This window comes from Squalius cephalus, assembly GCF_949319135.1.
Source record: "Squalius cephalus genome assembly, chromosome: 1".
In the NCBI taxonomy this organism is placed as follows: Eukaryota; Metazoa; Chordata; class Actinopteri; order Cypriniformes; family Leuciscidae; genus Squalius; species Squalius cephalus.
The window spans coordinates 31,369,666-31,396,573 of record NC_137122.1 but is presented as its reverse complement, the minus strand read 5'-3'; the positions used below and the strand labels follow the sequence as shown (position 1 = coordinate 31,396,573).

The window sequence follows — 26,908 nt, the reverse complement described above, 5'->3', positions numbered from 1 at the left end:
CGTCACAGTTTACACGGAGCCGATAATGGTATAATTTTCAAAAACTTGCACTTTGAACCCTGTTTACAAAAGGTTGAGTTTTCAGGCCCCAAAAACACCTTTGTTGTGTAAATGACCGACCAAAACTCATAAAAAGGAATGCATAATATTGGGACCAAAGGACCCCAAATATTTATGGGTCAAAGGACTTAGTGAAAAGAAATGTTTTGAGGTGCATTTTGAACATGGGCAGGGATGGGGCAGAGCAGACGTGGAGTGGTAGACTGTTCCAGAGTGTGGGAGCATTGGCAGAGAAAGCCCTGTCCCCAAAAGTCCGCAACCTGGTGCGGGGGGTGTCCAGCAGGTCCTTAAAATGATAAACACCATTATATGGGTCCTTGGACTCCATATAATAGTGTCAATGCAGGCAGATCAATAACATTGTTGAATATTAAATTAAATGTCCCCAACTAAGCAAGCCAAAAGACAAAGGCGACAAAGGCAAAAAAGGCGACAGTGGCAAGGAACCACAACTCCATCAGGTGACAGAATGAAAAGAAAAAAAAAAAACTTGGGAGAAACCAGGCTCAGTCGGGGGGCCAGTTCTCCTCTGTCCAACGAACGAACTGTGTATGATTATGATTCAGGCAGCATTACAGGTCAGAAGTCAGACTGGAACGTTAAGAATACTCAAAAAGAAAAAAAAAAGACATTAAAATATAGATCATTTCACTTCACAAATGTTCTCTAAATTTTGTGATAGAGGTTTGAAAAATTACAGAAAAGTCTTTGCTCGACTCATTTTGAGAACAAGAATCTACTCGAGAAGAAAATATATCTTCTCCTCTGCCTCTCAGGAAAACATTGGTATATTATTTATTTTTCCAGAACTTCAGCTGATGCAACACTTTCCCTGCTGAGCATTCAATCTTCAAACATAACTCAGAGCTACAGAGAGAAGCAATTGAATGCCTGCCGAATGGCAAAAACACCCCGGAAAGCAATCCGGCAGTGGAAGATCCCTCAAATAGTTTAAAAAGTTTCAGAACAGCTTGTAACAGATCTAAGGACTCTAATGACCCCTTCTCGGGATGTCCCTCAGATTGATGACTATTGTAGACTTTTGCCCAGGTGGCACATGGGAGGAACGGATCCAATACATCATCTTCACCTCTGGCTGGTAGCCCCAGGACACGTGACATCATCTCTCCCAGAGGGTCCACTGGAGCAATGTCTAAAAGCACCTGTAGAGCGGCGACACATGCCTTAGTCTGCAAAGACTCTCCGAAGCACCTCCCAGGAGGAGCACCCTCAGTATAATTAGGGTGGAATCTGCTTGGATGTCTATTCTAGGGTCATTCATCAAACGGATCACCCAGAAGATTAATGTGGCCCCACAGATGCACTGCAATGGATTGCTGCCACTTGCTGAGATCATTAGCGTTGGCTCGCCCGCCACAGCGAAAGGGGGCTTTGCTCAGTGAAAAGTGAGATCTGCAGCTTTGCATACTAAATGAATAGTCCATCATCGCCTAATTAAGAGATTATTGGAGACACTTGTGTCCAGTCCCCTGGACAGTAAACCATAACTGAAGGGCAAAAGAGATAGATTAGCTCCACCTGCTTCATGGCAAAGTAGTGAAAATCCAGACAAAAGATGTTATGATTGGCTAATGCCATTGCATTGGAAACAGTATCAACTCACTATTGCATGTATGTGTTTTTTAAAATATTATCCATATAAAACCTTAATTTAGAGACAAAGCATTATTAAATCAAGCACTTACAGTTTGTGATGCAGCTGCTGTCAGATCCAATTGGCTGATTCATCTTTCAACAAAAGTGTATTCGCGAATTCTCTTGCACTGTGTCTCTTTTACAAAAACAAAATGCTCCGAACAAACATATTATCCTTCGACGCGATCCGGGACGCTATTAAAATAAACCATCCACTTGTTTCCGATTCTGGGATCCTTCTGAAGTGTGTACAGAGACACGGCATGTGGAAGGTTAGCGCGAATACAATATTGGCAGTCTCAGACATTAGTTTTTGGACGGGATTCGATTTCTCAAAGGACCACTGAGAATCCGAAAAAAACAATTGGTCATTTTCTCTAGAATTTTCACAGAGGTTGTGTGACTTGACAGATTTGAATGGGATTAAAATCACAAAGTAAATCTGTGAAACAGACATCTTCAATGACTTTCATTATACAGACACATTCTGTGAAATCAGGTTTGGAACGATATTAGAGTTAGTTAATCCAGTTTAATTCACATGTATTTGTATAGCGCTTTTCACAATCCATATCATTTCAAAGCAGCTTTACAGAAAATGCATGTGTTTACATTACAATTTAGAGTGATCTGTTATCAGAGGTGATTGTGTCCAAGTTATGTATTTTAATTCAGAAATGTACATATACAAATCATGTAGTTAGTGAACATCAAGTATTAATTAAAGGCAGAAACAATGAGCTCATTTAAGTGATTATTTCAAGTTGTGAGCATAATGATTACAATACAGTATATGTGACCCTGGATCACAAAACCAGTCACAAGTCGCACGGGTATATTTGTGGCAATAGCCAACTATACATTGTATGGGTCAAAATTATTGATTTTTCTTTTATGCCAAAAATCATTAGGATATTAAGTAAAGATCATGTTCCATGAAGATATTTTGTAAATTTCCTACCGTAAATATATAAAACATTTCTTTTTGTGACTGAATGCAGCACAATCGCGAAGAGAAATGGACAATTTTAAAGGCGATTTTCTCAATGTTTCGATTTTTTTGCACCCTCAGATTCCAGAGTTTCAAATAGTTGTATCTCGGACAAATATTGTCCTATATCCTAACAAACCATACATTCATGGAAAGCTTATTTATTCAGATTTCAGATGATGTATAAATCTCAGTTAAAAAAAATTGACCCATGTGACGAGTTTTGTGGTCCAGGGTCACATATAGAAAATTTAGCATTGCCGCACGTTGATGAAGTTAATGAAGACAAAATTTCCATTTTTGGCTGAACGATCCCTTTAAATCTCTGAAGAACACCAATTAATATTTTAAAGCACGGGTTCAGCTCGGCCAATCAGAAAGCTTACAGTCAGAGCTAACGCTTACACTTCCAAACTTTAAGGCCTGGTTTCACAGACAGGGCTTAGTTTAAGCCAGGAGTAGGTCTTAGTTAAACTGTGACATTTAAGTAGCTTTTAAAAACATGCCATAGAACAAAAAAAACACATTACTAGTGTTCATCTTGAGACAAAACAATGGCACTGATGTATTTTATATGTCAGTGCAAGTGTATTTCGGTAAAAACAGCTCAAACATGCATTTTAGCCCGGAACTAGTTTAAGCCTTGTCTGTGAAACCAGACACATTCCTTATTAAGTTTTGCATCATCTTTGTAAGTCCCAGCGTTGTTGTAAAGACCATCCAAGAGGGCCGAGGCATTGAAGCACTTGAGGTAAGAGGGCTTATTAACATTCATGACCATGAACAGAACAGTTTCCCTGATAAAATCTCAGAGGTGTTAAGTAGTAAAGATTTGCTACATTCATTAACAAAGAAAGAGAGGGAGCATTTTTTTTAAAAAACAGCTCTCTTCTAAATGATAAGAGATCACCGAAGCCATTAGGAAAATCGAGAAAGACAGCTCACTTGTTGTGTAGGAATCCTGACATGGCTGAACACTCTGAGAGATGGAGCAAAGAGAAGAGCTCCACTGGCTGAAAGCCTCCCAGTGTATAAGGCTTGTTTTTCATCGACTGTGTCAGGAATCAAGAGGGCTAATCCCTAGGAGACTTCAGATGAAAGTTTCAAAAGAAATAATGAAAGGCACATTGCCTGGGGTGCATATCGGGGTGAACATATAGTGAGCTGGGGAGAGCTGGAGCAGCGGCGCACGACAAGCATGCAGTGGAGAAGAACGCAACCATATTTCTTGCCTGCCTCCACCCCCTCCAGTCCAGATAAAAGTACGTAATACAAATTTTAAAAGAAAAAAAGAAAATCCACAATCTTACGCCAAGACATATCGACCGAAATGAAAGCAGCTGTATCTAACATTTCTTATAATGTTCGAAATATCAAAATGATCATTCCAAAATGAGAGAAATTAACTTTTGTGTTGCCAATTAAATACTTGAGTGATTAGATACAATTAGTTACACGATTGTTACAAGCCCTCACAGTGCCCGAGAGGATGTCTGACCGACATTTAAAGCAACCAATCACAGTTCGCTTTGTTCCGTATCATGTTTAGGGGCGTGAAAATGTAAAGTCGATGTCCCTATGATAACAGACCAGCGTGCATCTAATAAATGATTAATTTATTAGCTGCGAACTTCACATACTTCCAGCATTTAGTTGATGCTGATAAACGCTCATTGTCACAGTTGTAAACACGATGGCTTTCTTCTACCATGAGGGGGTTTGGCGTCACGGCATCTTTGTTTCCTAGCAGACCGTTAAAGAGCATGACGCACAAGTCTCCCGGAAATCCTGTGGAATTCAACCAATCAGATGACACCTTTAAAACTCCAGAAGTATTTCCTATTTTGTGTGCCTTATGCATTAGATGTTCAGCCAACAATATGTGGGCGTCACTTACAAACCTATGGATTGGGTTTTGTTATATTTCTGTTGTTTTATGAGTGTCTGTGTGTGTCTGTGTAGGAACGTCGTCTGATTGGTTCCTGCAGGCTGATTGATGCTAGGTCCTGATTGGTTCACTGCATTTCAGAGTTTTTCATGTTGCACCCTTTTCCCTAGACAGGGAGTAACAGTAATGCCTGAGGCTGAGACTATCCTGTTGTTATATGCCTTGGTATCAATATTTCAACCAACACAATGTTGAAAATACATCCTTTCAAAACATTTCTAAAAGTTAAAAACCCACAGATAATGTAAAAATGTGTCAATGTCACTGATTTGGCACAAAAAAATGTGTCACTGTATACAACCTACTAAACAGACTGAACCTCACCTATCTGTTCCCCGCAGTATCTCTAATAACTGTTTCAAATTAAATAGCTATCTTGAGAAAGATCCATGGACATTTTACTTTGCATGCAGCATCCACATTTACATTTATTCATTTAGCAGACGCTTTTATGCAAAGTGACTTACAAATGAAGATAAGAAGCAATTAATCCAAGGGACCAGTAGTGCTACAGCAGATGTGTAGAATTTTCTGTTTCTTTTTAAGTGCAAAAGCTTCAAAGATACTAGTTAGCTAGTAAAGTGCTCCTGGAAGAGGAGCCACTTTTTGAAGATGGATCAATGGATCTCCAGGTGAAGGTTGGTTGGTAATTTGTTCCAGACAGTGAGTGTGAAGGATTTTTAAAGTGACCTTACTGTGATGACTGACCACAGGGAGTAGGATCCATGTTTTGTGAAAAATCAATATTCTTTGTAATGCCAACATTATTACCAATGGCCTAAAAGGAATTCACAGTAAGCAGGTTGGCTCCATCTTAATAACACACATATTTGATTATTTAGCAGACCTCAACATAACATAGACCTTGTGTATAAATTCAGCGACCTACATTATGGGCTCCAGCTTTTTATTGAGTCTTTTCCACAGGCATTACCCACAAGTCCCTTAGCAGTATTTCATGAAAGCACTTCAGTATCTACCAGTGGTCCACCGCCTTTCTGACTTTTATCTTCTTTGAAGTCATACACTTCATCAGGAAGAGACCGCTATGGCATATCAGTGCGGTTTCTCTCATCAGACTGCAAAAGGACCCTTATCTGCACCTTTGTGTTGTCAGTGGACACAGATGTCCAGTTTTCTGGCAATAAAGGCAGGTCCTTTGGGCAGAAATATGTCTAAACTTTAAGGCATTTGATTCGTTCAGTGTTGAAGGCCGTTATGCACTGATAAAAATTATTCTGAAGTCAAGTAAATACTTCAGAAAAGCAAATGTAATTTCTACATGAAAAAGATAGTTTAGGCAAGAATTTAAAAAAAAAGTAAATTCTATAATACTCACAGCTTGTATAAATTACAGTGTAAATATATACATTATAAAATTAAGTAAAACTACTCAACTTTTCTGATACTGGTCTTCCCATCATGAACTGGGTCTTGAATAATTAATAAGGTTGATTTATCATTGCTTTTGTTGTTAGGTTTAGTAACTTGCCATTTTGTGACATTTGGAGTTCATTTTCTACTCAAAATGACACATTCATACTCAAAAACGATACATAGAATGTTACTGAATACATGTCATTGTGTATTGTGTACCAAGTATTGAGGTCTCTGTTCAGGTGCCACATGGTGTCTACACAGTATATATTATATTATTTACTTAGATGTTAATAAGCAAAGCATATACTTTAAAAGTGTGGTTTAATTCAGTGTTATATTGTTTGAGTAAAAAGTATTGCAAAGGAAACTTCAGCTAAGCAGAAATTACTCAACAAACTTTCAAGTTACCTATTTTCTTTGTTAATTTTACTTTACTTAGTTAAGTTGAGTTTACTTAATTCCATATGTGAAATTTACTTACTTAAAAAGTCTGCGTGCAAAAATGTGCGAAATAATAATCATATATATCTTTTTTTTTTTTTTTTTCAGTGTGGACTATTTGGCTGTGACTGCTTGTAAGTATGATGTATCTCTTAGTTTTTAACAGCAGGGATAAGAGCAGGGAGAGCAGCAATAACCCCCCTTGGGATAAACAGAACAGAACCAACATGAATGTATTGTAGATATCATTAATTCAAGATTTTAAAGTACAACATAATTCGACAATTTATTCTGATTCAAGGGCACTTAGAAGGCCAAATCCTGACTGACGAGAGGAGGAGCTGGGGATGGAGGAGGGTAATTAGCTCCTGAGAAACGCGATAGCTGCTGATAATACTGAAGGAGCTTATATACAGTGATAGGCGTCGTATTCCTAGACCTTATGCGCCAGAGAAACGAGGGCACCTCCACCTTTAGAATAGTGTCTTTTAACTTCCGTTTTTGCGGTCGCTCTGTATATTTCTATGGCATTGCTGTCCAGGAGTAATTAGCTTTTAAAGTTAACGAAAGTTATCATGAGGACTGTAATGTTTAAAGCAGATGACTTAACAAATGTCAGTCGACCAGGAAGACTTTGTGGTGTGGACACTAATATAGTTATAATTATAGTGTGAACAGGCCTTAACTCTGAAAGTTTGGAACAACATCTAAGCATAAATTACAGGTATACTGCATAGAGACAGCATATTGAAAATCAGTGATCTCATAATAATAATAATACTAAACCAAAGAGCAAAATAAACAGAAGTTGCATTTTTGTTTTGCTTTACTTCCTTATTGTATAACAATGATGCCCACTGATTTATGCAAATGAGTTATGCAAAAGAGACAGCGTAAACTTGCTGAAAATAATTTACAAAATTCTCTGACTGCGGAGGCTGGAATACACAACATGACTTTTGACCAATGTTGGGAAGGTTACTTTGAACATGTAATAGGTTACACCTTATTTCAGTTACTTTTTTAAAGTAATGTAACTGATTACATTTGATTACTTTTATGGCAGGATGCATCATACACATCAAAAACAGGCAAAGCAGTACATTAATATTATTCAACATATCCTAGCTTTTTACAGAAAATAATCAGATGTAACCCCCTTTGTAATCGTAAACTTTTTTCATGAGCAACTGTAATTTAATTACACTTTCTTTTTTTTTCATCAAACTGTAACAGATTACAGTTAAATGTATTTTCTAATTAAATTGCGTAATGCCGTAATTCCATGCAACTACTTACTCCCCAACACTGCTTTTGACCAGATTTTTGCACCAATTTACAGTATGGATGAGTCAATGCTATTGCTAGCCTAAAGTCTGAGCCAGTTTTTAGATTTGAGTTGACATTTCACAGAAAAGATTTGGCCAAAACACTGTTTTTTGTTTTGCTTTTTTTTTTTTAGCTTTAGACTATAGCCCCTTTCACACATACAGTCTTTACTGATCATAAAGATCATGTGTGAACAGGACCTTTTCAAATATCAAATAAATTGCCGGAACCAATTTACCAGTTAGGGAAGTTGCAACATTGCCAGTAAATTACTGGTATATGCGCAGTGTGAATGCGTAATGAAGATTGACAATTTGAAGAACGCACTGACATAAGAAGTGATTTGGGCTAATCAGAAGCCGTTGAAAGAGCAACGGCTCCGGGCATTCATAAAATTATGACGCAGCTGACGCATTTACTCTGCACTGTTTACAAATGTCTTTGAATTGGAGTGATACCGAAACTAAAGCGCTTCTCATCTGGGTGGATACAAATATTTGTTAATAACTTAGAGAAACAGTTACCTGTTACAGTTATACTGTCACATATGACAAAATAACTAGCCTTCTTCAAGAACAAGGTATAAACTTCCGATGTTAATGACATCATCACAGAGTTTACCGGTAATTTGGATCTGATGTGTGAATGGTCTGTTACCGGTAAAAAGTCAGAACGCTGTTGCTTGTGTGAACAGCAGATTTTTTAATTGACCGGTTAATTCGTTCTGGCAATTTTACGGTAATTTACCAGGATTGCTGTGTGAAAGGGACTTATAATTCTATCCAGTTAGGATATCAAACATGATTGACATTTTGAACCGATTTTAGAACACATATTTATTTTTTATTTTTCATGTGACTCCTAGCAAAAAGGTTCATGTTTTTGTGAGTTTGTGCGTCGTTTATTTATACAATATGCGTTGTATTCAAGCCTTAAGTTTTTGAGGATGCAGCAGACTCCTGCAATCTGTTGTAGCCTACTTTAATTCAACTGTACAGCAATTCTTCACTACTGTGATGCAGGAACCTAAAAAGCTGAAAGCACACTTGCTTGCACACCACAACTTCTAATAGCTCTTTTCTCCACTGCTGGATGGTCTACTGCCGCTGTGATCACTAACAATTGTACAGAAACATCCCTCTTAAATAAACTTCCATTTTCCGCCAACTTCCCGTGAGCATTTTGAGCGTGATGTAATTTGCTTAAAAATAAATTTGAGTTGAAAAGTGACAATGACTTAAGTTGAATATGTTTGACATTAATATACAAATACTATTCCAGTGCATTTAGAACCTTGTAATGATAAACTGCGAGTGGTTAGCGAATAAGATGCTTTAGTAATTTAGTTACTGTGCTGATATGGTCAATTAGACTGTAGAGAAGGCGTAGAAAAAAAAAATCACTATAAACCGGATGTTATAATTGGTTTTACACCAGTATTGGAGATAAATGGACAAAAAATGTCCTTTTCTCAACCGCTTGTTAAGTGCTAATCTTTCCGTTTGATATAAGGTGCTGTGGGAACCCGGAGTTGCTGTGCTAAATCGACCACGTTCCCCTGGCTTTTGAACAAAGAGTTTAGTGTCACAGCTCACGACTTACTCTCTCAGTCCATTGCGTTTGCTCTGTGCTGCGGCTCGCACAATAAACCACTGATTCCACACACCTACCCGATGTCAACAGACACGATCTACACAACACGAGCCAGTGGCTCCTGACTTCAATTCGTCCAGCAGGGTTTAGATTTGATGTTTATCTCTTTGCAGGAATAAAATCTTGAGGAAATAATACATCTTTAATAGTGGGTGGAAACAGGGGTATTTGTCAGCATAAGCTTGAGGTTTCTTGCAATGTGAACGTGCAACATCGATTCATAAATGTGTGCGTGTGCGTATAGGCCTATTCTTCCAAACGGAATATTTCCTTGCAATAAGAGAGAACCTGCAGTACAAAATATGGTTATTGCCATGGCAAAGAAGTGCATTTGCAATCCTCCGTTCCACGTTCAGAGGTAAGTAGGAACAAAGACTTTCATGATCGTTCTATGCTCACTGATCTATTGTTGAGAGCCCATTTGAAAGGCTGGAATGATAATAGGATGCGAGGCATAATACGAATGTTTCCATGAACTGAGAGGGTCAGCTCACACGTTCTGTTCGCATGTCATAATGCAATGCATTTCAAATCCTTTCAGACTGTTAAGAGGGTAGATAAAGAGGCAACTAAGAAAAAAAAAATCCAAGGTTACTGTGCAGACTCAGGAAACCCACGTTTTAAACACATTAATGCGGGCCACGTAGTAAAACAAAAGCAACACAAGCAATATCATCAATTCACGGTGTTTCAACTGTCCAATTAGTCTTATCTCCTCTTTGCAAGAACAAAACTGAGTCATTTAAAAAATATGGTGATAGAAAAGCAGAAATGTAACTGTCCCTTGAGTAAAGCGCAGAATGTATTACCTATTTAATTTTCCTAATTATGCAATGATTTCAATCCAGCGCATGTGTCGCGGTTTTGCGGCATAACAACAGATAGCTCTCTCAGTGATAAATGGAGATTTCAATTAAAGATGGCATTTATTAATAAAAACGATCCTGTCACGTCAAAACGATTCACTCCAAAATAGATCAGAGGCGTGTCTGGAAATTTTACCTTGATTAAACTTTACAAAGAGATTAAAGATATGTTCTCTCAAATCCACTCATGGGCGAAACATCCTGTGCTGGAGCCAAGTGAGTCCACCTTGAAGACCTCCTCAGTAAAAACAGGAGACACCTTCAGATATTGTGTGTCCCTTCTTCCAGTTTTAAAGAAAGGTCTCGCATTCAAGGACATATAAAAGATAATGGCGTTATATCAAAAAGACACTCATCTCCCCTGGGTGAGTGCAGGGTGCTGGTAGAACAGAGTAAATCATGAAGCCGACGGCACTGACTATAAACCCTGCTGACCGGGGACTGTAGTTCAGAGTTTCTTCATCAGCAGGAAATGCCTATGATGGTATTTATCTTGTTTAATGTTAAGTACTCAGAATGACTAGAAGCAAGTACAGTACTGTAGTACAAGTAGTGCTAAAAAATTTAAAAAAACATGAAAGATTCATATGTATTGTAAAGGTTTGATCATTTATACACACATTACCATTTAAAAGTTTGGGTTTGTCTTTTTTTTATGTTAGAAGTCTATTTTGCTATTCTGCATTTACTTGATCAAAAAATAGAGTAAAAACAGTAATTGTGAAATCTTCGTACACTTTTAATATATACTCAAACGTTAAGGCTATTTCTGTGATCAAAAATCATTCTGATGATATGATGCTCAAGAATTTTTTGTTTTATTATTATTATCAATGTAGAAAACAGTTTTTGTGTGAGTCAAGTCAAGTCAAGTCAAGTTTATTTATATAGCGCTTTTCACAATACAGATTGTATCAAAGCAGCTTCACAGTATTAAATTAAAATAATACATCAAGGTTTGTTTCTAGTGGAAAACGTCCACGTCTGGTAATGCTGATCAATAGTATTGTTGATTGATTAATTAAATTAAATCCCCAACTGAGCAAGCCAAAGGCAACAGTGGCAAGGAACCGAAAAAACTCCATCAGGTGACCTGATGGAGAAAAAAAAAAAAAAAACCTTGGGAGAACCCAGGCTCAGTCGGGGGCCAGTTCTCCTCTGGCGTTTATGAACTAGAGTTCGAATTTAACTGTAAGATTAAAAGTATTATATGAATGCCTGGCTGAAGAGATGCGTCTTTAATCTAGTTTTAAACTGGGAGAGCGAGTCTGAGCAACGAACAGTATCAGGAAGACTATTCCAGAGTTTTGGAGCTAAATGTGAAAATGCTCTCCCTCCTTTGGTGGACCTAGATATTCTAGGTATGTATGACCAAAAGCCTCGAATTTAGTGATCTTAAAGAGCGCGATGGATTATAGGGCGATAGAAGGTCCGTTAAATAGACTGGAGCTAAGCCGTTTAGGGCTTTATAAGTCAGTAGCAATACCTTGTAATTAATACGGAACTTTATAGGTAACCAATGTAGTGATGATAAAATTGGTGTTATATGATCATATTTTCTTGATCTAGTAAGAACTCTAGCGGCGGCATTTTGGACTAACTGTAGCTTGTTTATTAAGGATGCAGGACATCCGGCTAATAAAGCATTACAGTAATCTAGTCTCGATGTCATGAATGCATGAACTAACTTTTCTGCATCAGAAACTGATAGTATGTTACGTAGCTTAGCAATGTTTCTAAGGTGGAAAAAGGCTGTTCTTGTAACATATGAAATATGATTTTCAAAAGACAGGTTGCAGTCTAGTATAACACCCAGGTCTTTTACTGTAGAGGATAAAGTAACAGGACATCCTTCAAAAGTTGTAGTGTGAGAGGTTTTGTGGGCGGTTTTTTGAACCGATGATTAGTACCTCTGTCTTGTCTGGATTTAATAAAAGAAAATTGCGCGTCATCCAATCTTTTATATCTTTAACATATATTATATTATATCTTTATATCTTTAATTAATTTGGATAATTTAGCGTTTTCATCTGGCCGTGATGAAATATATAATTGAGTGTCATCAGCATAACAATGGAAACTAATTCCATGTTTCCTTATAATATTTCCAAGTGGCAGCATATATATTGAGAATAATAGAGGGCCTAACACAGATCCCTGCGGCACTCCATAGTTTACTGGAGTTATGATCGATTTTTCTCTATTTAAATAGACAAAATGGTAGCGGTCTGATAAGTATGATCTAAACCAGCTTAATGCTTGTCCTTGAACACCAGTATAATTTTGTAGTTGATCTAAGAGTATTGTGTGATCTATAGTATCGAACGCAGCACTAAGATCAAGTAAAACTAGTATTGAGATACAGCCTTGGTCAGAAGCTAAAAGTAAATCATTTGTGATTTTAACGAGCGCAGTTTCAGTGTTATAATGCGGTCTGAATCCAGACTGAAACTTTTCATAGATGTCATTTTCTTGCAAGAAAGAGCCCAGTTGGGCGGATACAACTTTTTCTAGTATTTTAGACATAAAAGGAAGATTTGAAATGTCTATAATTTGCTAGGTTATTATGATCTAATTGTGGTTTCTTAATGAGTGGTTTATGAACACCACTTAATGAGTGGTATGAAAAAATAAAAAATAAAACATCAGGATCATTTGATGAATAGAAAGTTGAAAAATAAATATTTTGTAACATAAATGTCTTTACTGTCACTTCTGAATAAAAGTATTAATTAAAATAAAAAAATAAAAAAATCTCACAAACACCAAACTTCTGACTGGTAGTGTATACATTTCTACTAATACGTTAAAACAAACTAAAAAAAACTAATATATAAAATATTTGAAGTTGTATGAATGACCGGTTAGTTAAATTTATATGTTAGGAATTAACAATGATCAATAGTATATTTATAAATTAACATTAACCTATAAAAACTGTAAAAAGTTTGTTTAGTTCATGAGACCTAAATATTTAACCTAAAGAATTAACTAATGTTAACTAACTGACTCTTATTATGTTTTATTGTTACCATTAAAAACCTATACAGTTGTAATATTAGCACCAAATATTTTATTCACAGTCACAAATTGCAAAGTATCATAACATTATGCAGCAGAATAACCTTAGGTCAATCATATATGCAGCTGTCTGAAATTGCACTAACAATGATTCACAATTGGGTCATTTGGAGCATATTATGTCAATCCCTCATTATTGCTCTCCGTTTCTAAAAGCGTGAATATCTTAACGAAATGAACTTGGAGCTAAATAATAAAATAACTCGAGAAGCCCAATCTCAGTTCAGTAATAATTCAGATGCTTATTGTAGCACTTTTCTGATTGCTTGTTAAGAGCCACAAACACTCAGACCCTGTTGATGACATTCATTATTTCTGTGTGTTTCCTCTAGTACGAACCATTTGATCTCAAGTACATACTTTAATAAGTTTTCTATAAAAATGAATGCGATGGGGATTGTGTTAGCAATCTCCTCCGGGCATCAGGGACAAAATGCTTGTGATTAATAATTCATATTTTCTACTTGATGCCTATCATCACAGAAATGGTTTCCGCCAGCTTTATCGCCCTCCCCCGTTCCTAAAATGATGGGCTCCCAAGCCCAGAACACCTCTGCCATCCTGTAAATTAATAATGTCGTTCTTGGATTCTTGCTGGTTCGTATCATGATAGCCTGCATGCGTGTCATGACTGTTCATGCGTGTGCAGAAAAAAACAATGTTGAATGCAGAATGAAAGAATGTGAAGTAGAGATTACCATGCAGGAGATCAATTCTGGCATACTTGAGGTACATTCTGAAGTATGATGTCTCCGAGTATGCAGGAGCTGTCTGTGTGAAATGAGCAGTGAACGGAGAAGGTTTCTGCCCTCTGCCTAAAGCTCTCCTGGGAGAGCAGTCTCCTGTATGCTTCTCGGGAAGCCATGATCCAGAACCCCAGAGGTTAGATGATACAGAGTTTGGAATGAAAAGCGAAGCTTCATTATAAGACAAGTGCAGATAGGTATTATGGTATTATGCATCTGCCTACTGGTGAACGAAAATATTTAGTAGAACTCTTGGTGACCCCGTGGCACTGAAATGATAAAAGCAGCAAGCACTTTTAGGGCTGCTTTTAGGGGGGAAATAATGTTTTAACAGACAGTGTGATAAACAAGCATGTTCGGTTATGACGAAAACACAACCATTACTGCATTAATGATTCATATAAATGTTGTATAAACCTGGTCAGTCCTGTTCTGCGTTACCTTTTGAACTCTTTAGATTTAAAAAAAGAAAGATGCTGGCATGTTACAGAAATTTGTGGATGTTTTAAGATGTCAGACTTTTAGAAACATACTTTTATTTTTCTATTTTTAAGGGGTCATGACATGGATTGTTTTAAATTATTATTTTAATAAGTTCTTTGAGATTTACCTTAATAAAGTTTTTGCACACACACACAAAAACAAATAAATATATATGCATATAAATGTTTGTTTTCAAACTTTATTCTGACCCTCTGTCTGAAATGATCTGTTCTATTTGCTTTTGACACGATGCTCACATCCATTGTAAACAAATATCAGCCGTTAAGCGACTAAATGCCAGTGGGTGGGGCCTATGGTGTGATGATGTACAACTATTTGTTGAAATATTTCATTGGAGGCATATGCAAATGTATTTGCCCGTATGACTTCACAGATCCCACAATATCAAAAAGAGTTGTTTTGGAGCTTGATTAAACAAATGCTTTGTTTGTAATGAGGACGTTTTAAACTCTGAAACTAGCGGGACGGTTTAACAGTACAAAGACCTCTTATATGTCAAAAGATTAATGCAAATTTAATTTATCATGTTATGACCCCTTTAACTGAATAAAAATGATTTAGAGTGAGATAAACAAACTAATGAAATAAAACCTCACAGAATCCATCAAATACATGTTTAATACTTTTTGATGTTTATGTTCTTGTTTTCCCACTAAAAATGGAGGATGATTAAGAAACAGGCTTTTGCTAGATAAAGGAATATTACAAAAGTCAAGGATACAAAGGGCAGGGGAAAACCTACAAATTATTACAAATTCAGCATTCCCAAGAAAACATGTTCTATTTGAAACATTATGATTATTTTTATTTTTAAACGTTATAGCACCCATGGCAAACATTATGACATTATTCAAAACTGACCTCTGTGTGTCATTATAATAGTATGATAACAGAAAACGAATTAATATGCTTTCCATTTTTAAAATGCATTAACAAAACATATGAAGCACATCTGATGGGGACATGAAAATATACAGTAACAACCAAAAAATGTACCTGAGAAATCAAAGAAAAGTAAGATTTTGAAATTGGAATTTATATTATTAGTTAGATACATCAACACAATCAAATTATAGAGGAATAATGGCATGGGTACATTTCAAAACACAAGCACTTTTTCTTGCACTTATAGGTTGTCTAGACCAGGAACCTGATTTTGCTTCTTTTTACAGATTAAGAAATAAAGAGGCTGGACTGGCATTGATAAATTCACAAGCAAAGACAAGGAACAATGGATGATTTTTTCATTGTCTCAGTCCTCAAATCCATAAACTGGCCAATATCAGAGTTGTCTTGTGCTCAATAGCAATCTATTTTCTGCTTAAAGGTTCGAAGTATTGTCAATCAAAACGGAGGCTAGCTCGACCCTCCCTCCTCCTCATCCCGTCCCCGTCCCCCTCCCTTCCGTGCTTCCTGAAACAGTCATGAACCATGAAAAAAGAAAAAACAAACTGGATTTACCCACCTGTCCAGTAAAAACAGAGCCACCTGAATGTTGGATTGGAAGCTCTTCTGCCGGCGGAGTTCTCGCCACCTTTTGAACGCTTTTCCGATGTAAATTCAGGACTTCGCGTTCCTTCTCCTTTTCCCTATTCTTTGTTATTTGTTCATCATAATGATGTCTCTTTGGTCATGTGTCTGCCATATCAAAATTCTCAAGAATATACAATTTTAACATTAGTCGTTGTTAGAACAGCTCCTCAAGCTAACTTCCCTCTTCATGCTTCTCTCTCCTCCACTCCCCACACCCCCCTTCATGTGCACGTGCACTAACCCCCCAACACCCACCCCCACCCCCAAACCATTCTTGTCGGTTACTGGCTGGAACACTGTTTGTTATGTTTCGTGGCCCAGGCTGGGCCAGTTTGTTTTTCTTGCTGTTTGTGGAGCCTGGGCTGTCTACAGAGACCGCGTTTTTTTACAGTGTGATCAGGGGACCGGCAGCTAGCGGATAGTGACGAGATGTTTGCTGGGTGTGACAAAAAAAAATTTTGGCCTAAAAAACACGTGACATCGCTTAGAGCAGGGATAGGCAACTTCGGTCCTGGAGGGCCACTGTCCTACAGAGTTTAGCTTCAACCCTAATCAAACACACCTGAACAAGCTAATCAAGGTCCTCAGGATTACTAGAAAGTTACAGGCAGGTGATTTTTTCAGGGTTGGAGCTAAACTCTGTAGGACAGTGGCCCAGCAGGACCGAAGTTGCCCATCCCTGGCTTAGAGCACCTTTAAGTTAGATGTATTTCAGTTTTACACAACGAGTGTTATACTTGTTTTGAATTCAAATGTTCTTTTATGGAATGTGAGCAATAGTGTAATCATGGGGTCCAATAATAATGTCCTTTTGTTCAGGATTATTTTCACAGCACGTCATGTCAAGTACTCTGAGTGCTGTATCATTATACTGCTCCTGCGCCTGAATGGCTTGTGAAATATCATATAGTTATTTTGTCAACTGAAGTGCAGGTTTTATTATATAAGTTATTATATAAAAAAATATTTTATGACTTCATAATTATCATTATGAGTCAAATAGGGAAAACGGTTGATGTCCTTGCTATACTTGGTCACATTACGAAAGGATGAAAGATTGAAGTTGGTAAAAGCGCCACACACATGTAGTTCCTGATCTCTCTTTGATGACAGGGGTCAAGCAGACCAAGTATAAATACATGAGCATTCCAGATGAAAGTCGGCCAGAAATAATTATAAATCAAGTTTTCTTTAAGGGGTCATAGAGAAAACATTTGCGTAGCGGGCAAGCATGCATGATACCACATTAATGAACTAGAGAAATAAATTAAACAATATGGCAGCAGTCTCTGCAAAGGTATATGCAGAAAACAGAAATAAATAAAGCAAAATATGTACAGACTCTGTGATCAAAATGTCTGCCTGTGATAAGCCTGTGATAAGACTGTTTTCTCGGTTATGTCTGAGAAATAATTTATAACTTAGAGTTCTGCCTTGTGGATATTTAATGAAATTGCTACAAGTGTAAGTGCCTCAATCCCCTGAGTAAATGGCTCCTTCCCCTGAGAGTCTGAAGTGTGACATTTGCTATCCCAAATGTCTGAAGAAACATAGCAAACAAATAAAAAAATAAATACTCTAAATTTGAGTATTTGGATGTATTTTACGTAAAACGTGGTTCTACCATGTACATTTACTTACGTTTGCACAGACACTAAAACACAATATTGATGTATTGGCAGCATAAAACTCATTTACATATGAGCAACTTTACAGACGTACAAATGTTTACTTGGAATTAATCAGTTGATTCTATAGTATTTATGATCAATGAGATTATGTTTTTAATCACATTTAATTAATGCAATTTATTTAATTTGAAATTATAACAATTCATTATATTTAGTGTGACTTCAGGCGCCAACACATTTTAAAGAATTGCTTAATGCTGAACAAGAATACACTTTAAAACCTTAAAATGAATAACAGTTCTGTAATTCGTTTAACCATTTCTTCCCCCGGTTTCACAGACAAGGCTTAAGCCTAGTCCTGGACTAAAAATGCATGCTTGAGTTGTTTTAACAGAAAGCAACTTGCACTAACATATCTTAAAATATGTGAGTGCCATTGTTTTGTCTCAAGATGCACACAGTAATGCTTTTTTCTAAGGAACGTTTTTAAAAGCTACTTAAATATCTTAATTGAACTAAGGACTAAACCTGTCTTAATCTAAGCCCTGTCTGTGAAACCAGGCCCTTATGTTGTATTTATTTTGTTTGCCGTGGGACACAGTAGTTCTCCAAGTATGCCGTTCATAAAATACACCACAAACACATCACAGCAAAAATACACCACAAACACATCACAGCAAAAATATACCACAAACACATCACAGCAAAAATACACCACAAACACATCACAGCAAAAATATACCACAAACACATCACAGCAAAAATATACCACAAACACATCACAGCAGAAAAACCCCACAAATACACCACAGCAGAAATGCACCAAACACACCACAGCAAAAATATACCGCAAACACATTACAGCAAACACACAACACCAAAAATACACCTTAAATACACCACAGCAAAAATATGCCAAAGCAAAAATACACCATAAATACACCACAGCAAAAATACACCACAGCAAAAATATGCAACAGCACAAACACACCACAAACACAGTACAGCAAAAACACACCACAGCAGAAATACACCATAAACACTTTACAGCAAAACTACACCAAAAACATACCACAGCAAAAATACTCCGAAAACACACCACAGCAAAAAATACTCCACAAACACAGCAAAGCAAAAATACACCAGAAGCACACTACAGCAGAAATACACCACAAACATACACTGTTAGACTTTTCTGTAATTTCTACAGTTATTTACTTTAAATCCCCCAGTATTATACTGCTATTTCTCTTTACAGTAAATAACTGTGATTCCCATTGCATCATGGGAATTTTCTGTGACGTCTAACACCACATACAGAGACTTACTGTATTTTTTAAATTTGCTGTATACTACTGTATTTGACGTAACTGCCTCTCTGGCTGGGACCATTCCACCGTGCTTTTTATTTCCTAATTTTTGCCTTACACCGCGTGTCTACAACGCTATAGTAGCCAAAGGCTGTCTAAATTGGACAAATTGAAGCGACCGGACCTTTAAATGCAAACATGTTTGTCCCTTGTCAGAAATAGCGCGAGCGCTTGGACTCGTAGCCTATCGGACTACGTCAGAAATATAACGGCCGCGGCGCATCACTACACTGTCTGGGATTTGTCGTGTCGCGTCAGAGCATCCAGTGTAGGTAATGGGGTCTGTGTTTTGTTGGATCGCGACGTTCGTGTCTGGCCCGGGGAAGAGACGGAATTCACTTCACCGAGAGAGAGATCAGCAAGCAAGGTAAAAAAAAAACAAAAAAAAAAAACCTTCTGTGTGTGTTGACAGGATTGTGCCCAGTTTAACCTGTTATAACGTTAACGTTAGCCTAACGTTACTCGTCGTCAACATGGCGGTAACGAACTTTACCATAGTAAACTGAGCTAACGTTTCATTTTACACACTTTGTTTGCCAACGAGCAACGAGTTTACATAAACAATAAATGTGAATAAACTAATGTGAAATTCTGTTTATAGCCTAATGTTGGCCTACTGATGAGAACCTTATAGTTAGCATTATTTTTCAAACTATACCATATTATAGTTTTTTTTTTTTTATGGAATTTAATATTTACTTCCATTTTTGTGTTTAAAGGCAACTGCAACAAAGCGTCAATTCGCGCCAGTGACTTCTAGCAAGATTCCAGAGGTAAGCAGCCCATTTGTGATATATTTTGAGATAAGTTTGCTGAAATGATTAGCATACGCTATGTGAAAATTGCTTTGAACCACTGGTGCAGACTAGGTAGCTTACAATATCTTATAAAATCTCTATAAACTTTATATCAAATAAGTGACCTTTGCATTATGTCTAACTTTATTACACAGCAAATGAACCAATCAGAAGATGGACCATTGTCTTTGTTCAGTCTCACCAGATTAAATGTATCCAGGTAAGCACTGCAGTAAAACTCTCACTAATTCATTCATACCAAATCTAGCATTCTAAACAACTTAAGTTTATATTTTTGCATTATTTTGATATTTTATTAGCCAGAAGACTCTACCATTGCAGTCCCACCTGACTAGGAAGGTCCTAATATCAGCGCACAGGTGGGTTAACTACTGTAGGAAGGAGAAGATCATCACACAGTGATTTCTTGCATGTATCTTACTGTGTATTTGTCTCAAACAGGTACTCCTTCACTGCAGACAAGCTAAAATGGGCTAAAATCATCGGTTTCAGTCGTTTTTTCTATGGATCTCAGCATTTTTGGACAGAATTTAGGATTTGTAAGTATAAAATTTAATCTGGCATAATTTAATTTAGTTCTTTTGTATGCTATTTATTGACAAAAGCTGTTTACAAATATATATTCTTAAGTTTTTGTGAAAATAATAATACAAATTAACAAAAAAGGAGGTTAAAAATAATGTGACACTAATATTTTCTCTCTCTCTCTCTCTCTCTCTCTCTCTCTCTCTCTCTCTCATATAGTTTTGGAACCGGGATCTCCTTTGAAGGACTGAGTACATTTGTGTTTGTGGGCACGCATGCAGACCAGGGAACATTCTGATGTTGTCAATCAAGTTCTGAACAGGAACCAATCTTTGGAGAAGTTCATTTATTCACAAAGGTGGACAAAAACATTGTGTTGGCTTTTTAAAGATTATTTTGATGATGACTTTTACTCCTATGCTGTAGAAAAGATGGAGAAGTAGACAGTCAGACATTGATAATAATAATAAATGTTTCTTGAGCATCAAAGAGACTTCTTTCAAAAACATTAAGACACTTATACTTCTTTTGGCCACCAGTGTACATGAATCCAACACATTTTTGGAAATAAGTGAAATTATTTTTAAGGTGGGGTTATGTTTCTTGTATTGTGAAAAGAACTGTGTTTTGTCCTGTTTTGGACATTTCCTTTTTGAATGCTTAAAAATGTATTTATATTCTGCAGTTTTATGAATGTAAAGGTTGATATTTCATTATAATACTTGTATAAGCTAAACAACCAATGACTCTACATTCATTTAGTCAAATGCTAATGTTTTGTTTATGGTTTTATGTATGTTTTCAAAAATGTTTGCACATAAAATGGACAGCACATAATGTGCTAATTTAACACGTTTACACATATTTGTGCTAACCTCTCTGACATATTTACTTTGTTAAAATCATTAACACAATGAATGAGTTAAAATTAACACAAAAAAATGTTGTCTCTAAACTCACCCATTAATGTGTAAAAATTTCACACATCATTTCCAGCATTGGCATGTTTATTTTGTGATATATATACGAAATGTTTTAAATAAAAAAATGGTATTTTGTGATAACTTTGTCTAATTGTGAAAGTAGTACTTATGTAGGATAAAAATAAAATTAATCATATATCAAAATTATCAAATCTAATTTATATTTAGTACAAATAAAAATAATTACAGTAGTGTACTGATTAGCTTCGTTTTTACAGTAATGCACTGTACTGATTAGCTTCGTTTTTACAGTAATGCACTGTATTTACACAAAACTGAAATACGGTTTGGTACTGTAACTCTTAATTACAGTAACTTACTGGCAACAGTGTTGCCAGTAAGTTACTGTAAAAAACCCTTGAAAAGTCTAACAGTGTACCACAGCAAAAATACTCCACAAATACACCAAAGCATAAATGCACCACAAACACACCAAAGCAAAAATACACCAGAAGCACACTAGCAAAAACACACCATAAACACACTACAGAATTATTGCACTACAAACACACCACAGCAGAAATACACCAAACACACCACAGAAAAAATACACCACAAACATACTGTAACATAAAATGATAATAAATGCATCAATTTTCTTCTTGCACTGTAATCCGAATCTTGAGTGAATCTTGTACGAGGAACAGAACCAAATTCAAGCCTTTTATTCAACAATTTTCATCTCCATCCTCAGTAGTGACCATGAATGTCAAATCCCACACTAAACACAAATTCAAAATTTGCAGCCACAGGAAGCTTACAGACAAAGCTTTTACAGCAGTGATATTTAATCGTCTGCCTTGTCACTGATTGCGACATGCTGTGTTTCAGGTGATCATCTTGAATGAGATATGCATGCCTTCACTGAGAGGATCGAGACATGATTTTCAACAATGAAGTCCTCATTTGGAATACTTTGGTACTGATTCTTCCAATTCTTGAAATAAATTGTTGTGATCAAAACTGGCCTTCTGCTACATTTTGTCAGTTTTGTAAAGTATAAAAAACATTATAAAAGTCCCCATAAAACATGAATACCCAACGTGTGTGTGTGTGTGTGTGTGTGTGTGTGTGTGTGCGTGTGTTAGCTTTAGAGATAGGAGAGGAATATCTCTATAATTTACACTGTTAGACTTTTCAAGGGTTTTTTACAGTAACTTACTGGCAACACTGTTGCCAGTAAGTTACTGTAATTAAGAGTTACAGTACCAAACCGTATTTCAGTTTTGTGTAAATACAGTGCATTACTGTAAAAACTAAGCTAATCAGTACAGTGCATTACTGTAAAAACTAAGCTAATCAGTACACTACTGTAATTATTTTTATTTGTACTAAATATAAATTAGATTTTATAATTTTGATATATGATTAATTTTATTTTTATCCTACATAAGTACTACTTTCATACAAACCAATTAGACAAAGTTATCACAAAATACCATTTTTTTATTTAAAACATTTCGTATATATCACAAAATAAACATGCCAATGCTGGAAATGATGTGTGAAATTTTTACACATTAATGAGTTTAGAGACAACATTTTTTTTGTGTTAATTTTAACTCATTCATTGTGTTAATGATTTTAACAAAGTAAATATGTCAGAGAGGTTAGCACAAAGATGTGTAAACGTGTTAAATTAACACATTATGTGCTGTCCTTCACTGCAAACATTTTTGAAAACATACATAAAACCATAAACAAAACATTAGCATTTGACTAAATGAATGTAGAGTCATTGGTTGTTTAGCTTATACAAGTATTATAATGAAATATCAATCATTACATTCATAAAACTGCAGAATATAAATAAATTTAAGCATTCAAAAAGGAAATGTCCAAAACAGGACAAAACACAGTTCTTTTCACAATACATGACACATAACCCCACCTTCAAAATAATTTCACTTATTTCCAAAAATGTGTTGGATTCATGTACACTGGTGGCCAAAAGAAGTATTTAAGTGTCTTAATGTTTTTGAAAGAAGTCTTTTTGGTGCTCAAGAAACATTTCTTATTATTATATCAATGTCTGACTGTCTACTCCATCTTTTCTACAGCATAGGAGTAAAAATCATCATCAAAATAATCTTTAAAAAGCCAACACAATGTTTTTGTCCACCTTTGTGAATAAATGAACTTCTCCAAAGATTGGTTCCTGTTCAGAACTTGATTGACAACATCAGAATGTTCCCTGGTCTGTGTGCGTGTCCACAAACACAAATGTACTCAGTCCTTCAGAGGAGATCCCGGTTCCAAAACTATATGAGAGAGAGAGAGAGAGAGAGAGAGAGAGAGAGAGAGAGAATATTAGTGTCACATTATTTTTAACCTCCTTTTTTGTTAATTTTTATTATTATTTTCACAAAAACTTCAGAATATATATTTGTAAACAGCTTTTGTCAATAAATAGCATACAAAAGAACTAAATTAAATTATGCCAGATTAAATTTTAATACTTACAAATCCTAAATTCTGGCCAAAAATGCTGAGATCCATAGAAAGAACGACTGAAATCGATGATTTTAGCCCATTTCAGCTTGTCTGCAGTGAAGGAGTACCTGTTTGAGACAAATACACAGTAAGATACATGCAAGAAATCACTGTGTGATGATCTTCTCCTTCCTACAGTAGTTAACCCACCTGTGCGCTGATATTAGGACCTTCCTAGTCAGGTGGGACTGCAATGGTAGAGTCTTCTGGCTAATAAAATATCAAAATAATGCAAAAATATAAACTTAAGTTGTTTAGAATGCTAGATTTGGTATGAATGAATTAGTGAGAGTTTTACTGCAGTGCTTACCTACATTTAATCTGGTGAGACTGAACAAAGACAATGGTCCATCTTCTGATTGGTTCATTTGCTGTGTAATAAAGTTAGACATAATGCAAAGGTCACTTATTTGATATAAAGTTTAGAGATTTTATAAGATATTGTAAGCTACCTAGTCTGCACCAGTGGCTCAAAGCAATTTTCACATAGCGTATGCTAATCATTTCAGCAAACATCTCAAAATATATCACAAATGGGCTGCTTTACCTCCGGAATCTTGCTAGAAGTCACTGGCGCGAATTGGCGCTTTGTTGCAGTTGCCTTTAAACACAAAAATGGAAGTATATATTAAATTCCATTAAAAAAAAAACTATAATATGATATAGTTTGAAAAATAATGCTAAAACTATAAAGGTTCTCATCAGTAGGCCAACATTAGGCTATAAACAGAATTTCACATTAGTTTATTCACATTTATTGTTTATGTAAACGCGTTGCTCGTTGGCATATTTTAACTCGACAATTCAATCTAACAAAGTGTGTAAAATGAAACGTTAGCTCAGTTTACCATGGTAAAGTTCGTTACCGCCATGTTGACGACGAGTAACGTTAGGCTAACGTTAACGTTATAACAAAGGTTAAACTGGGCACAATCCTGTCAACACACACAGAAGGTTGTTTTTTTGTTTGTTTTGTTTTTTACCTTGCTTGCTGATCTCTCTCTCGGTGAAGTGAATTCCGTCTCTTCCCCGGGCCAGACACGAACGTCGCGATCCAACAAAACACAGACCCCATTACCTACACTGGATGCTCTGACGCGACACGACAAATCCCAGACAGTGATGCGCCGCGGCCGTTATATTTCTGACGTAGTCCGATACGAGTCCAAGCACTCGCGCTATTTCTGACAAGGGACAAACAGGTTTGCATTTAAAGGTCCGGTCGCTTCAATGTGTCCAATATAGACAGCCTCTGGCTATTATAGCGTTGTAGACACGCGGTGTAAGGCAACAATTAGGAAATAAAAAGCACGGTGGAATGGTGCCAGCCAGAGAGGCAGTTACGTCAAATACAGTAGTATACAGCAAATTTAAAAAATACAGTAAGTCTCTGTATGTGGTGTTAGACGTCACAGAAAATCCCCATGATGCAATGGGAATCACAGTTATTTACTGTAAAGAGAAATAGCAGTATAATACTGGGGGATTTAAAGTAAATAACTGTAGAAATTACAGAAAAGTCTAACAGTGTACATTTTTCTGCCTATTTTTTATTTATTTTTTATATTGTGGAAAAGTGGTTATGTATGAGTTTGATGTCAAGGTTAAAGAGTATCAAATATATATATAAAAACAATGAAAATGTAAAAAAAAAAAAAAAAAAAAAAAAATATATATATATATATATATATATATATATATATATATATATATATATATATATATATAGTTATGATATAAAAGGTTCATAAATAGTTAATGTTTCTATGGCATATCATTTTGAACATTTCAACGTCTGCCTAAACGCAGAAAACTGCCTAAAGCACACAACGTCTGCCTAAAAGCATCTAAGAGCTGCTTTTGACTTAGTCGACCACAACATCCTTCTGTCACGCCTGGAGTCTTGTGTAGGACTTCGTGGCTCTGTTTTAAAGTGGTTTCACTCTTACTTGTCAGATAGATGTTTTAATGTTCACTTGGGACAATACTCATCCACTAACAAACCCCTTGGTTGTGGTGTTCCTCAGGGATCTATCCTTGGGCCTGTGTTATTTTCTCTGTATTTGCTCCCCCTGGCCGCTATTAAAAAAAACAAAAAAACATGGTGTCTCTTTTCATTTATATGCCGACGATACCTAGCTTTACCTTCCCTTGCAACTCAATAATAAATATACTCTTCAGCCGCTGTTAGATTGCCTTAACGAACTTAAGTCATGGCTTTCAAGCTATTTTTTAAACTTAAATGAAAACAAATCTGAGTTTATTATTTTCGGCCCCAAGGAAAACTGTGTTTTTGATTTTGATCTTGGCTTTCTCACCCCATATAACATAAAGTGTGCCAGGAATCTGGGCTTCCTATTTGACTCCAGTTTAAAGTTTGACAAGCAAATTTCAGCTGTTGTCAAGTCATGCTTTTACCAACTTCGCCTTCTTAGTAAAGTGAAGCCCATTTTATCAAGGAGTAATTTGGAAACAGCTATTCATGCATTTGTTACATCTAGGCTTGATTACTGTAATTCTCTTTATTATGGCATTTCTCAGGCTTCCATCTCTCGTCTGCAGTTGGTTCAAAACGCAGCCGCTAGACTACTTGAAGGGAAGCGAAAGTACGACCACATAACACCTATTTTAATGTCTCTGCACTGGCTTCCGGTAAAGTTTAGGATTGAGTTTAAAATTGTATTATTTGTCTACAAAACCCTGAATAATTTGGCACCTCAATACTTAACGGATCTTTTGATTCCGTACGCTCCATATAGAAACCTGAGATCCTGTGACCCTGGCCTTCTCACAGTTCCTAAAGTAAAACATGGTGATCGCGCTTTTGCCGCTGCTGGGCCGAAGCTGTGGAATAGCCTTCCTCCTTCTATTAGGCATGCCCATCTATCTGTACTTTTAAA

At 36.3% G+C, this 26,908-nt stretch overlaps 1 protein-coding gene and 1 long non-coding RNA gene across 2 annotated transcripts; one reads left to right on the top strand and one right to left on the bottom strand.

The window, feature by feature from the left end:
- Positions 1-224: 224 nt before the first annotated feature.
- LOC307171533 (uncharacterized protein) lies at positions 225-20,975 on the top strand (the record flags this gene model as incomplete). The annotated part of the gene is made up of 7 exons (XM_079893221.1): positions 225-343; positions 19,346-19,556; positions 19,909-19,962; positions 20,142-20,206; positions 20,307-20,366; positions 20,449-20,492; positions 20,959-20,975. 7 exons carry the CDS (start codon positions 225-227, stop codon positions 20,973-20,975), a joined length of 570 nt encoding a protein of 189 aa, XP_079749347.1.
- Positions 20,976-22,943: 1,968 nt separating this feature from the next.
- On the bottom strand, positions 22,944-25,522 carry LOC307168708. The gene is made up of 6 exons (XR_013822962.1): positions 24,992-25,522; positions 24,556-24,609; positions 24,323-24,379; positions 24,159-24,218; positions 23,979-24,076; positions 22,944-23,776 (listed from the first exon to the last, which is right to left on the bottom strand). It is a non-coding gene; the product is annotated as an uncharacterized lncRNA (long non-coding RNA).
- Between the last annotated feature and the right edge of the window lie 1,386 nt (positions 25,523-26,908).